The sequence below is a fragment of the Camarhynchus parvulus genome, chromosome 3 (assembly GCF_901933205.1).
Source record: "Camarhynchus parvulus chromosome 3, STF_HiC, whole genome shotgun sequence".
Lineage (NCBI taxonomy): Eukaryota > Metazoa > Chordata > Aves > Passeriformes > Thraupidae > Camarhynchus > Camarhynchus parvulus.
Window position 1 is genome coordinate 68,829,880 of NC_044573.1, and position 13,891 is coordinate 68,843,770.

The 13,891-nt window shown below is 37.7% G+C and overlaps 1 protein-coding gene across 1 annotated transcript in view; it reads left to right on the top strand.

Moving 5' to 3' along the window:
- PDSS2 (decaprenyl diphosphate synthase subunit 2) overlaps nt 1-13,891 on the top strand; it is a 111,709-nt gene that overhangs the window by 45,026 nt on the left and 52,792 nt on the right. Inside the window, exon 2 of the mRNA XM_030944692.1 lies at nt 439-570. Coding sequence (XP_030800552.1) covers nt 439-570 — 132 coding nt within the window. The remainder of the gene's footprint in view (nt 1-438; nt 571-13,891) is intronic.

Genomic DNA, 13,891 nt, shown 5'->3' on the forward strand with positions numbered 1-13,891 from the left:
AGTACTGACGGCTGAACTAAAAAAAAAATAATTCTGCTTTGGGAAGTTATATAGAATCTCCCTTCTACTGCTTTTTATGCTGTTCTGGTCAGGGTTGCTGTGAGCATGGGGTATCCTGAGCTGCTGGGATCACTGGGTACACCTGACTTGTGCATGATGTGAAATGCAAGAGACATGCTGCTCCTTGAAAATAATCAAGACTTAATCCTAAATGCTTGTTTTTCTCTGCAGCAGTAGGATTTCATTGTAAGTGTCAGGTAAAAGATGACAGAAGGTCATGACTCATAATTGCCACTTATTTCACTGCTAACATGAATATTAAAGACATGATGAATGGATGGCAGCCTGAGATCTAAATCTTTTTTTTCCACTTTGGTACAACCAGTGAATATGGATTGTGAAAATATGTCTTTTTTTTTTCTTCTTCTTCTGTTTTAGGGGTTTTGTGTACGATAGCCGAAACAATTTACAGATGCGAGGTTTGGTCGTGCTGCTTATTTCCAAAGCTGCTGGACCCAGCACAGCAGACCTCTCTTTCCAGCACGACATGGTCAGTGGAATTTATTCCAGGTATGTATGCTAAGGTGTATTTGATGGGCAATTTCTTGGTGATATCAAAGCATTGTAAGTTCACCTGTCAAGGAAAATCAATAATTCCCTAATCACAAAGCTTTGTTCCTCAGGTTTATTGTAAGCTTTCCAGTGAAAAGCATTTCCTACTCTTTGTGTAACTCTTATTGTATCTAGTTGTGGGGTTTTGGGCACAACCAAATTGAAAACATTTGGGTCAAGATAGTTAGTTGAAAGTTTACATTAAGAAGTACTCAGAATAAAAAAAAAACCCAATGCTAGAAAAGATTTTTAAATAAAGTATTTTCATTTTGATTTCCTCCAATGTTATTTGGGTACACCTGTTTACTAGAAATTTCTGAGTGAGATGCCAGCCTTGTGGGACACCAGCTGGTCTCACTGAGCACAGAAGTTTTTGTATAGCCTGTTTGGAGGGTGTTTTCCCATGCAGCAGCAGTGTAGAATAAAGTTTTTACCTCCCACATGTCACAGCAGGTTTACTGAACCTGCCATTATGGTTCCTTAGGCTCTCACTGAGATATTTCAGCTTCATTGAGTTCCTAAATATTTTGTAAGCTTTTAAACTAAATTTCTTAATCTAGTAACATCAGTAATGAAAATCAGTGGTTGCTCTCCTTTGTATATTTGATAGTGAATTATTCTGTTGAAGCAAGTCATGACATCTGTTGAAAAATTGTAAACTTTGAATTTTTTAAAAACCTTTTGAAAATTTGTGTGTTGCTTGGTTGAGGAAACAAGACTTGCATTTTTGTTAATTGTGTTTCTGACCTCTGTAATACACTAAAGGAAGATGCACAAGCTTAATCACATGTTTGCATCAGGTTTTGTTTCAAAATGCAGAGGTAGTACAGAACTGGAAAGACAGAACAGATAAAAATTTTAAAATCTGTGTAGTGTCTTAAAATAGCAGAGAAGGAAAATATATATGAATTTGTACAGGCAGAAATAAGTAAGAAAAAGGATAAGGCTGTAAAGCAGGCTTGTTATGGAAAGCCATGTTGTCCTTTTGGCTGTTTAATTCCATTCTTATTTTGCTTCATCCGTAATGTCCCCTTAGGGTTGTAAAATTTTTATATTTATATGCAAATGATGCTGTATGAAAGCATAATTCTAGTTAGTTAATTATGGCACAGGAGGTATTTTAGTTTGTTTTGTAAATGATTAAAAAAGTTTTACCTTAAGTATGCCTCATGAAAGGAGAGAAAAAGCATTATTTTGTTGATAACTAAGTTCTTGAGTATGCTGATTCTGACCATGGAGGTAAAGTTTGAGCATTTAAAGCTGCCGTTGGGAAGGTGACTAGTGGAAGTATTCATTAAGGAGCAAATAAGACCTTGAATTAATAATGAGCCATTTGGTGTAAATGGACATCATTGGAATGATGCCAGTTCAACCAGCTGAAAATCTAGCCTAATAATCTAAGTTTGAGCAAGTCAATAGCCATTATAATATCTAGTTCAGAGTTACAAAGGTATGCCAAAAACAAAGCAGCTTCGAATACGCCCACACAGGTTCACTCAAGGTTCATTACTGTCTGCAAAAGTGATGACTGTGGAGTTGTTAATTTGAATGGATTTTCAATGACACTTTAAGTCCTGCAACATGGTGTAGATACAAGCAAATATGCCACTGCATTTTTTCATTTTGTGTCATAATGGTCAGTTCTTGCCCTCTACCGAAGTCACTGTGGGTTTTGGCTTTGGAGTTCTTTCTTTATTTAAGGTACTTTTCCAACTGCACTTATTTAAATGTGAGTCTAATTTCTGATTTCTATTTCTCCATTGTATATAGCTAAGAGAATAGATAGCTTGTAAAGCTGAGATCTTAAAGGGTTTTTGTGATATTTTTAACATGTATTACAAGCAGTGTTTTACAAACTGCCCTCTCCTGAAGACGAACAAAAGGATGTTGTTTTCCATTAGTGCATTTTTGTCTGCTGTCTTGGTTGCAATGTTAATTATATGTGGTTTGTGTATATTTGACATATATATCAAAGACAAAATATATCCCTCAGTGATATGAAGTGAAGAAATATGCTTAATCCTTTATTGCTTATATGTCTTCAGCTTTGGATAGTATTTTTTGGAAATAGATTCTCACAGATTTTCAGCTCAGCTGTAATCTATACAGCTCTTTTTGTTGCCATGCCATATAATTACTTCATCTTTATATATAATGTTTTGCTGGAAATATTATTTCTGGCACTGTAATGAGCATCTTCACTGCCTGATACTTACATGCTGTGAACATTATATTGTGGACTATTAACTGGGATATGGCTGACTTGATTTTAGGATACTTAGTAGTGATTAATTAATTGCATTTCTGAAATCTGAGCATGAGCTAAGTTGTTCCAGTACTTGTCAGCAACTGCACCAACCCAGTCTTTCTTTTCCCAGTGTTTATGTTGGAATCAGTTCTTTGCTGTATTTAAATATTCAGTCCTGCAGTAGATAGCCAGGTTACATCAGTCCTCTGTAACTGGTACTACACTAAATGTATAATCTGTGACCAGGAAGATGTAGCACTGTGATAACCATTTAACTTGAAAAAACACAAAAAAAACATGGTAGACCTTTTCATCCTGGAATTTGGCACATTCTGCATAGCCTCTTCTCACTATTTAATATTCTTAAATCACAATAAAGCAATACAAAAATTAAAATTAAACCAGAAAGATACTGAGAGCTGAATTTGGAATAGAAAAAAAAAAATCCTATTTTCTTGTTCTCTAGATATGTCAATTCAAAGGACAATTGACCTAAATGTATAAAAATAGATGATCTAGCTTCCTGGCTGGCATCTGTTTTTCACTGGTACATAATGGAACAAAACCAATGCCTGTTACCAGAGAACAATCTTTTCCAGAATAATGAGGATTACAATTTAGGTAGTTACAGGAGCAGGACTAGTGTAGTTAAATGGTGCTGCCTCTGGCCAGCATTGCCTTCAGCTTTAGCACTTCATAATTTGCAAGAGTCGTGATCTGCCTGCATTAATCTGGGGCCGTGGGGGTCATTGTGTGCAAGGGTATCATAGTAACTGCTGGTTGCCTTATGAGCCATGCTGAAGATAAGGGAGGAAGTGTTATAAAAGCCTGCCTGGCATGCTTTATGCTGTACAGCCACCTCCCTATCGTGTTGGCAGCAGCCTGACTTTATTCCTATTGGCGAGGAAAAGAACCTGGCTTTGCTTCCAGCTCAGCACCAGTGATCCCAAAAGAGGATGAAGAGAAGTAGCAGCATGATAAAGAGCTCAATTTCAGCTGCTGGACAGATTTCCTAAATTAAAACTTTCTGCTGGTCTCTTAGCATTAAAGAAAATATTTCCTTGGCTACAGAAGCATTGCAAATATAAGGATCAATTGTAGTGCTCAGTACAGAGTGTGCAAACAGTATCGTGTAAGAGTTGATGTCATTGCCTGTGCTCAAGCAAAGCATGTATCCCATAGTCCCTTGAAAGTCCTTACTCCTGTGCTAAAGAGAAAGCAGAACTCACATTGGGTTTAAGCAGAATCGAATTAACAATAATTTATCATGCTAATAGTATTAGAGAGTGCCTCAGATGTGACACAGGAGGCTAGAGCTTTATAAGGGCTTTGAGATCCCTTTCCTAACTGGTGATTATACTTGAGTCTGACGGTGCATTGCCTTCTCTCAGAGCAAAGCTCACGTGGATAGTGAAGTATGCAGCTTGCTGTTATTTTACTTTGCTGCTGGTAGTGAGGTTTGTAATTGAAACTCCAGGATCATGTGGTTTCTGAACAGTGACAGCTTTATGCTTCATGGTGGAGCTACATTCTCACAGTTGAAGATACCAAGACTGGCTTGGGTCCTCTCTCAAAGTACCCAAAGGGGTGTCTTTTTCTGTTCACATCTGGCACTGCCAGACACTACTGCCTGGGGACTGAGGGATCTCCTTGCCTTTATACTGAGTAATAAATGCCTGACATAGCTTCTGTATTGCAGCTTAGAATGCAAGTGACACCAAAGAACAAATTTGGGCTATCTCTTCAGCCCTCAGCATCCTTGACTCTAGCATAGCAAGTTATTTTCTTCCCTCTGTTTTGCCTTTTTTCTTTTGGTTTTTTTTTTTTTCCTAATTAGTGACAATTTTAAAAATACCCTCTAGTATTGACATCCATTGAGTCAGCTCTGCAGATTTCCTTGGATGCTTGTCAGAGGTTTAAAGCAATCCTTTTTTCAGTCAAATCTACCAGGGCATCCACACTGGTGGATCCTATGGCCATTGACAAGCAAAGACCTTCTAATCATTATTCTATATTAAAATTGAATTTCAATACGGAATATTGAAATTGAAATTGAATTTCAGTTCTGTACTATCGATACTGGACTCTGTCCTTGCACCTTCTTCCTCAGGATGCTACAGCTGACCTTTCATCACTTTGCAAGCTGAACATGCTTTACTACAAGAAGGTACTTACTGGATAAACTTGTCTCAGAATCAGAATCCTTCCTGCTACTTGGAAGAGTGGTGGCAATACTGTAGTGACAGGAATCGTGAACATAGATACCTTGTCCATAGTGTTTTAGTAATTATTTTGGAACAGCACTGATGCTGATTCCAATGAAAGCCCAATTTAAGAGTAAGCTGGCAGCAGATGCCAAATCCTTGTTATGGTGGTGAGTCTTTTTTCTTGCCATGTTCCAATACTAAGTTGTTGTGAGTACCCTTTTTTGGAGGTGCACACACACGTAGGGGTCGCAGAGTGATTTCGCATGCTCTTTGTCATTGTGGCCATATCACAGTAATCTTCTAACCTACTCGAAGGAACACGTAAAACTTGAATCCAGATCTTAACCAGAGGATTCATTCACCCTTAGGTTTCTTTTTCTCTGAATGTTTCTTTGATTACAAAGAAGTCGGAGGGGGTAGGTGTCTTTCTAAGGACTGTAAGGACAGAGGACATAGTGATCTGTCACTCTGCAGTTCTATCTAGGTTTCACCCAGCTTCTTGCTAGATAGGAAAACAAAGCTTTTGCCTTAACTTTATTTCCTTTCCTGTATTCCAAAGAGCTTTATGCCATTTTCAAAGAAAGTTTGACCTTCCATGAACCTCCTTTAGGGTTAACCAGATGATGCCGATAGGTTCACAGTATAATTCAAGTTGAAAGGGATATCAGGAGGTCTGTAGACCCACCTCCTTCTGAAAGCAGAGTCAGCAATGAGGTCGGATTCATCTAGCTTTCTTCATGAAGGTCAGGTCTTTCAAGAAGAGAGTCTTCTTCACAAGGTGATAATCAAGATGTGTTTTAAACAGATGAGTGAGCATTCTACCTCCAGCTTGTAGCCTCGGCTCTGTGTCTAATAGTGTCACTGGTGTGCATTCATGACTATGGAGCTCACAAGAGGCTACACTAATGTTGGCATAATTTAGCCTGTTAGGTGTCTTTATGGTCATTTGTCAGCTGAAGTATCCAAAGAACTTTGCATCCCAAGATTTTCAGAATTAGAAATGGTGACTGTGAGAAATTACCTACTTTAGGAACACAAGCCTAAAGGTGTTGTCTGTCTTAGGGATATGCCACTGTGTATTAGGGACAAATTGCTATGTATTAATGGGGACACTGGGAATCTCTTCTATTTCTCACAGGTGACAGCTTACCATCTGCAGCTCTATCCGTTCTTCTCGAAAACCCATGCCATGGCAGCCGTAACAGAGGTGGTACTGTGCTTGTTCGATCAGTCTTTAATTGCTGTATGCATGCGGAGCACTCAGGCTGCCTCCAGGGAATCTAATCTTGTGTGAATGATGGTCCTTGGACGACTCCAGTCTGCAAAGATAAATATGGACTAGTGTAGTCAAAAGCTCAGAGGTAATACGCTGATTATAGTATGCTTTTGAGACTTGCAGTCTGCAAAAATATGCACAAATGAACATTGGTTGGTTGACTTATGCCTGTGACCTGGACTGCGGTCGGACTGCGATTTTATGGGTGAGAAGAATCTGAAATGGCAATACTTTGCTTTATGTATTTAGCATGACAGCATATGAGGTGTGAGGACACCTTCTCTGGAAATTGGGAAGATGTAAAAGGTGTTCCACGTTGAGTGAAAACCAGAATAAATGCTGCATGAGGGTATGCACCTTTGGCTCTGCATTCCCTGAGAGCTGCAGTTATTGGCAAGTAGCTTCTGTCCTGTTCTTGTGAATGCAGCCAAGCAGCTGAGAGATGCTAATGCTCGGGTGACTCAAATCTCCAGTCAGAGTAGATGGCTCCAGGAAGCAAAGGGCTGCCTTCTGCTTTAGGAACAGGTCAGTCCTCTCTGGGAAAGCAGGTCTTTTACTGTGTAAGTTGTATCTTCACTTGCTCAGCTCACCTGTGATTTTTTGTCAGCAGCTTCCTCCTGTAGACACGTTGAAAGATGCTTGTAATTTTAAATAGTTGTTTAAATGCTTTCCAACTGGAATGTGTCTCCACATTAATCTAAATGTGTTTATCTATGGAAAGAAATTAGATAGTCCCCATTTAAAAGAAAGAAAGGAAAAAGCAAATACATTACAAAGCCTCCTGGCTAGTTAGCCATGGGAAACATGAGTAAATTTTGGTGAAGGAGGTGAGGTTTATTGTATTCCTAGAGTGTAAATGACACTTAAAGGTTGCTTTGACCTGTTTGCTGTTAAATTTTACAAAAGCCTTCTTTTTACCTTGCATGGTGTAGGTATATCTGTGGACAAAATCTCTTTGAGAGTTATTGTAAAAGGTAAAACACAAATGAAATAAAACAAAAGAAAGATCATACAAATTATGATTTCAGTGCCTACAAGAATACAACGAGCACAAGTGTGTGACTCTTCACCTCATTACAGATCTTGCCCTTCTTTCAATTTCTGTACTCTGAACTGCATAAGGTGTTAACTTCAGAGATTGGATTTGACTGTTTCTTACCTTCATATTTTCAAGTAAAAAAATGATTCCTAACTCTACAATGGATTTTTATCATGTGAAGAATACTTTCATATTTGTAAGAAGTTGTGGGGTTTTTTTTCCATTACTACTTTTCTGGGTTTACTAGTAATGGAAACTAAATTAAATTTACCTTGACCTGGTGCAATGCAGAGGGAGTGGCTGTGAACCAAAGTTTGGGAGACCTCATGCTCCATTGCACCTATCCCCATCAATGACTGCTAAATCATGGTAGAACATGTTTAAACAAAATAAAAAGTGTTAAATTAGAAAAATGTAGTAAGACCAATAGTGTATGTAGAAACTCAAATCTCAAAGAAAGCAGAGGTGTTATCTTTTGTGTGATGTAAGTATTCAGCCTGAGAGTTTTAGTACAGTGTAGCTGTTGCACTTTAAATTCACTCTGGCTTATTGCACACAAGCCCTGGGTCTCAGCTGCAGATATTGCAGAGATTAATCTTATTAATGGAACTGCTAATTGGTGTTTGACTTCTAATTATAGTAACAATAGGCCATAACAATCAATCCTCACCTTTACTGGGGCACATTAGGACTCTTTATCATAAAAATGATTTCCTTTGGGACTTAACTGTTCTTATTTCTATCTTCTGGAAGGCTGGCTTTCAGCAAAGGTACAGTATCCCAACTAGCAAGTACTTTGGAAGCTTAGCTAATTAACTGGTAGAGAAAATGCATGGTCCTAAAATATTCAATATCTAAGTACATTAAGAAGTACAATGCTCTTGACAAAATTGTTTGAAAGATAATGGGAAAAGTATGTCAAAATATGAGCAGTGATGTCTTTTATAATCTTAAAGAAATATGTAATTTTGTCTCCCAGTCCTTGGTAGCTTTTCCATAGCTTTTAGTGAGAGGAAATCCAAGCAGTTATTCTAAATTATTCTATTTAGTTTTTTCTCTCCAGGATAAATCTTGTGAGATTCATCATCTCATTTACAAGATGAGTCTCAGGAGATGAAAAGCACATACAACTTGATTACATATTCCTATTGATCATCTTCCATCCACAACAATAAAAATCAACTCCAAATACAAATCTAACAATATTACTAATTCATTACAACTGGTACTTTTCTTCATTAACTTTTATTGTTTTCAGCATACTTAGCATGTGCAAATACAGCAATTATATGTTGAACAAGAAAAGGTCTTCTCCTTACATTGTAGGATAAATAAAAAGGCTCTGCATTAGAGCTGATCAAAGCCTGTTCAGAGATATAGCTCAAATCTTGTTCAAAATAAGTCTTTATAGCACTAGATAACTGGGCATGGTAAACTCAGGATGTACATCACTAAGTGTGTTTGGTTTCCCTTTTAAAAAAGAAGTAATTTTCAATATCAGAGAAAGCATGGTAGGGATGGTTTACCTTGGAAAAAATGTAATGGCACCCCTGTCTGTCTGTCCAGCCCTCCCTTTTCTTGGCGCTTCTTCCTCCCACTGTTTATGAAGTGAGAACTGGACTGCCACAATGTGCAGCATAGCATACAAAACCAGAGCAGCACTGGTGGGGTTCTGCAGTGGGTCAGGAGCAAAGCCCTGCTTTCACCCCAGTGGGAGCTTTTCAAAGAAAGGCCAGGTGACCTGTGGGTAACAAGGCCTGCCACAGCCTTCCTGGGACATGGCATGGCCACACACCAGAGCACCTCACCAGAACTGTGTTTGCTGTAAAACCTTTCCCTTGAAACAATTTTCTACTTGAGAACTTTCACATTTCCTTTACAAAAAATATCATGGTATTTGTGAAGAGAAATTTCCAACCACCACCTAAGTACAATCCAGTGCTGTGATGGAAGCACACAACAGCTTTGGGGACTGCTTAGCCATCAGAACTATGGCATCAGTGTGACCAACTGCTTCACTCCAAATTCTTAAATAACTGTATCTATATAATTTATTTGTCCTACAGTCCCAAAATATTTCCCTTGCTTTTCTACCTGCTGAAGTACCACCAATCATTTTTCTGTCCTATTAACATCTCCCTTGACAAATTTTACAATGCAGTTGTCCAGTTTCAATACAAATCTCTGCAATTCTTGGAAAATTGTAGCAATATGGAGTTAAGTATTACAAGGCATACTGCAACAATTAATTTATTTTCTTGGTATGATTTGGTCAGTACTCTGACATAAGGTAACTGAAGAGATTACAACATCTGCTGAGGTGAAGTTGAGAACTCTGCAAATATATGTATATGAAAATGAGACTGTATAAAGATTATGCAATGTTCTTTCTCTTCCACTTGAAATAATGGCATGTTCTGGACCCTAATCACATTAAGTGAATGAATATTTCTTGTGGCTTCATTGGTATCTGGCCTTTAACCTTTAGTAGATTTTCATGTGCAATTTGACTGCCCTGAGATGCTTCTAGAGAAAACAATAATAAAAAAGAAAGGCAGCAATAATATGTTGGTGGTGTAGACAGGGTGCTGTACAGCAAAACTTGGTTATTTTTAATATATTCCAGTGTAAAGGTGGGTGTATGAGTTCATAGATAAGAGTGATTGATGATTTGAGAAGACGAATAAGGAGCTGGAGAACAAGGGATAAAGATTTCAAGAATATGAATGCAATATGGTATTCTCACTGTGTTGCATTTGAGAAGGTGCTTATGCAGTCAAAAGGGAAATCAGAAAGATGATAGGTTTTTTCATAGGGTTTGCAGCAATTCAAAACTTATGATCAACAGTGCCAGCATGATTGGTATATGTGAAATTTTGTGAGCTTGATTGCCCGGTTCCTGAAGTCCATTTGAGTATTTGGAGTTGCAGTTTTTAATTTTTCCAAAGACTTGGCCAAATTTATGTACATTTTTGTGGACAGAGAAGATGCAGCCAAATAAATTATGCATCTATTATTGCCAGAAAGGGAAGAAACATAAACAAATTCTATTTTATGCTATGTAGTATTTCTGATTCCTTTCTTGTAATTGCTATGTTTCACCTAGACACTGCTGCATGGAAAGCTTGCTTCAGTCTCTTATAGCTGAAATTTCATTCTGGCTTTTGATATCCATGCAACAAAAGTCAGTACCAAAAGTCCAGCTGCAAATAGATGTTCCAGTAGGCAAACTAAATTCTGTCAAAGTTCCAGTATTAGCTGCAGTCAGGAAAAGATCCTATTTTGAGCACTCTGGTAGGAATTCTGCAGAAATAAAGCTTGCTCTTGAAGGTGGCTTGTTAGCATATAGCTGTGTCTCCATCATCACTTGCTTGGGGTTAATGTTGCTTGAATTGGTTGATGTCATTTTATCCCTTCTTAAAGTGTGTAGGTTGAATCATTCTGGGATGAAAGAACCAAAAAATGAAAGTGTGAAATTTTCAGATACCTTATATTTTAATAAGGTACAAATAGATGGAAATTGTGCCAATGGTATAATAGTAAGTTATTTTTTTAATCAAAGGACACATTTTTCTCAATATCACACCGTATGCCATTTGCATAAAGTATATATGAATAATAATGACAAAACTTTGCAGACCTCAACAGCACCAAATGCTTGTTTCTGTGCTGATATGGTCCCAGAAGCAGCAGTCGTTGCCTTGCTCCAAAAGGTTTATTATCCTTTCCCTGCTGGCAATTCTGTCAACACACCTGGTGTAAGGAGCAAGGTCTCTGAGAAGTCTGCTGTCTCCCTTTAGCTATTAGTCTCTTTCCTTGTACATGGCAGGCAATACCCATCTGCTGCATACTTCTGCTTTGTGAAAAGCAAAAGTATTCCCATAAAAAAAAATAATGTATGGTATTAATGTCCCTATCCAATTCTGAACATTGAAGGTTTAGGAGGGGAGAGGAGAGCACTTGTGATAACCATACTTTTAATTGCTGATTAACAGAAATGTACATACAACTGCTCAGAATACAACAGGTTTATTTCATAGTAGGAGCTATCTGTGGTTGTGCAACCAGTATGTTTGGATTTTTTTTTATCCCCTCTGTATCTTGGATATTTATGGGTATTTCAGAATTCACAGTAATTGTTATATAAGCATGATAAAAAATATATATATAGTTATAAAATAAACCCCAACCCTATGTGGTACACTGTATTCTAGTGATTCACATTTTATTTTTAATGGCTTTTTCTTGTGCAGTTAGACATATGAACAATCTATTCTCTTAACAGGACTGCTCATTTATCAAGTGTTCATTCTTCATGGCATAAAAAAGGTTACCTTCTTTTTGCTCTCACATAAAAAGGTTCCATGTATTTCAGGTGTCATTAGTACTAGAGATTTAATGTCAAGGTTAGTGCACCTTATCTTTCAGCTACATTGAATACAATTACAGACAAACTCTTCAGAGAGAATTCAGAGAAAAACTGGAAGTAATAAGTCAAGCTGGCAGTCTCAGAATAGCTGACAGTGCACAGGAATGGGAGTTTCTCTAACAATGGTTCCAACTGTCTCCCATAGTCATTGCAAATAAAATCATCGACATGCTTCAGTCTTGCAGGGCTGAGAAACAACTAATAAAATATAGGAAAAATTATTTTTCATAAAATTAATTGTTAGTAGCTTATTTCTTGCACTTACCTGTAAGACCTTTTATTTCCCTTCATATCTTTTTAGCTGGTTTTAGTGCAGGTATTTAAATATTTTGACTAAATAAACCACAGAGTAGTTGAAACTATTTTTAAACCATGATGTGAAATTTCTTATGGAATAGATGCATGAGATGTAGTTGGAGGATACGCGTTATTGAGGGCCTATAGAGCAAATATGGGTAATCCTGGATGGATGGGCACCCTGGGTGTGGCCCACAAGCAGTCTGGCTGATACATCCTGCCATTATATGGGAAGGAATGTTGTTCATTTCCATAGCAAAATATGTGATTTTCTCCATTTGATTTCTGCGGGGGTGATAGCAAGGTCATCCAGTCTACAATTGAATCCTTTGGTTCATGCCTCATCTTTTGAGGGTTTTGGTCAACATATGTTATTTAGTTCTGAGTCTTACTGTCTGTCTTTGCGTAGTGTATCCTACCATCACATTTTCTTAAAGCTGTGCTACAGCAGCTGTTTCCAAACCTTTTGATCACCTCCTATCTTGCCATTTTTTGACTCTTGTTTCCAATATCTAAAACTTGTTCACTTCAGTAAGTCAAAAGGAAGGCCTTCATGCTTACTCCATTGTAAACTCTTTTCTTGGCTTGCTCTTCTTTCACCCCATGAGTTTTAAATTTTTATCTAATTTTTCTTTGTCTATTAGAAATATAATACATTTGTTTTAAGGAAACAGCAGTTGTTCTGTTGTTTCTAATCCAGTTGCAGTTGTGCAGAGGTGGGCTTTCTTGTGAGCATTTTTTTTTTGAAATGGCTGCTGCTGTTCATTTTTGAATTAACATTGCAGAATTTAAACTTAGTCTGAATTGTCTAGAAAGTTAGCATGGAAATAACTCTATAAAACTTCTGTTTGATGTTTTCTATGTTCTGTTTAGACCTTTAAATTAGCTTGATACCCTTCAGGTTGTATAATGAATCAGAGCTTACATTTGTTTCACGTTGCACAGGTTTCATATTTGCTTCATATTTGCTTGGTGTCTGCTTGCAGAAGTGCCAGCTTGTTAGGATAAGTGGTTTTGTCAGTAATAAAATGAGTTGTACAAAGGACAGGTGGTAGGATGAACTTTTTGCAAAATATTGTTGTTAACAAAATGCAGTAAACGTTTTTTTTTTACCAGAGTACCTGTTCAGTTGTCGTAAGACTGGCATTGCCTGGAATTAATGGAATTCTTTTTAATTTTGTAAACATTTTTTCTAAGACTCTATTAAATAAAATTTGCTTTTTGTCTTTCAAACAATTTCAAAACACAGATAAAATTTGTTGGTCAGTTTAACTAAGAAATTTTGTAAGTGGATTGTCTGGAGATGTGCTGTTGACACTGGTTTATGTTCTTTAGCCACTGGCTAAGCATTCATTGAGGATGCAAGAAGTTCAGGTTTAGCTTTCCCGAGAATTTGAAAGGATGCAAAAGTACTCCTCTGTCTGAAGTTTTGGAAAATTTCTCCAAACAGAGGGATATAGGACATCTAGGTCAGGAATGCCTGAGTTTGTTATGTTGTTTCCCTCCTGGTAACTAACTTAGCAGAGCGGTATCTGGAGTCCAGGTGTCCCACCTTTCTCTCCCACAATCTCCTCCATACTGACTTTTGTCACTCTTTTGCCATCTGGCTGAATGAATAATTCAAGGTTTTGTGTAACAGCAGAGTAACTCAGCAGGAGCGGTCGAGGAAGGAGGTATGAGGATGCCCTGGCCTTGAGGGCTGGGTGGCTGCCTGATGGGAGACCCACATTTCTGAGTGGTGCACTGCATGCTTCAAAAGAGGGGCTTGGGCTGCAAAGACAAT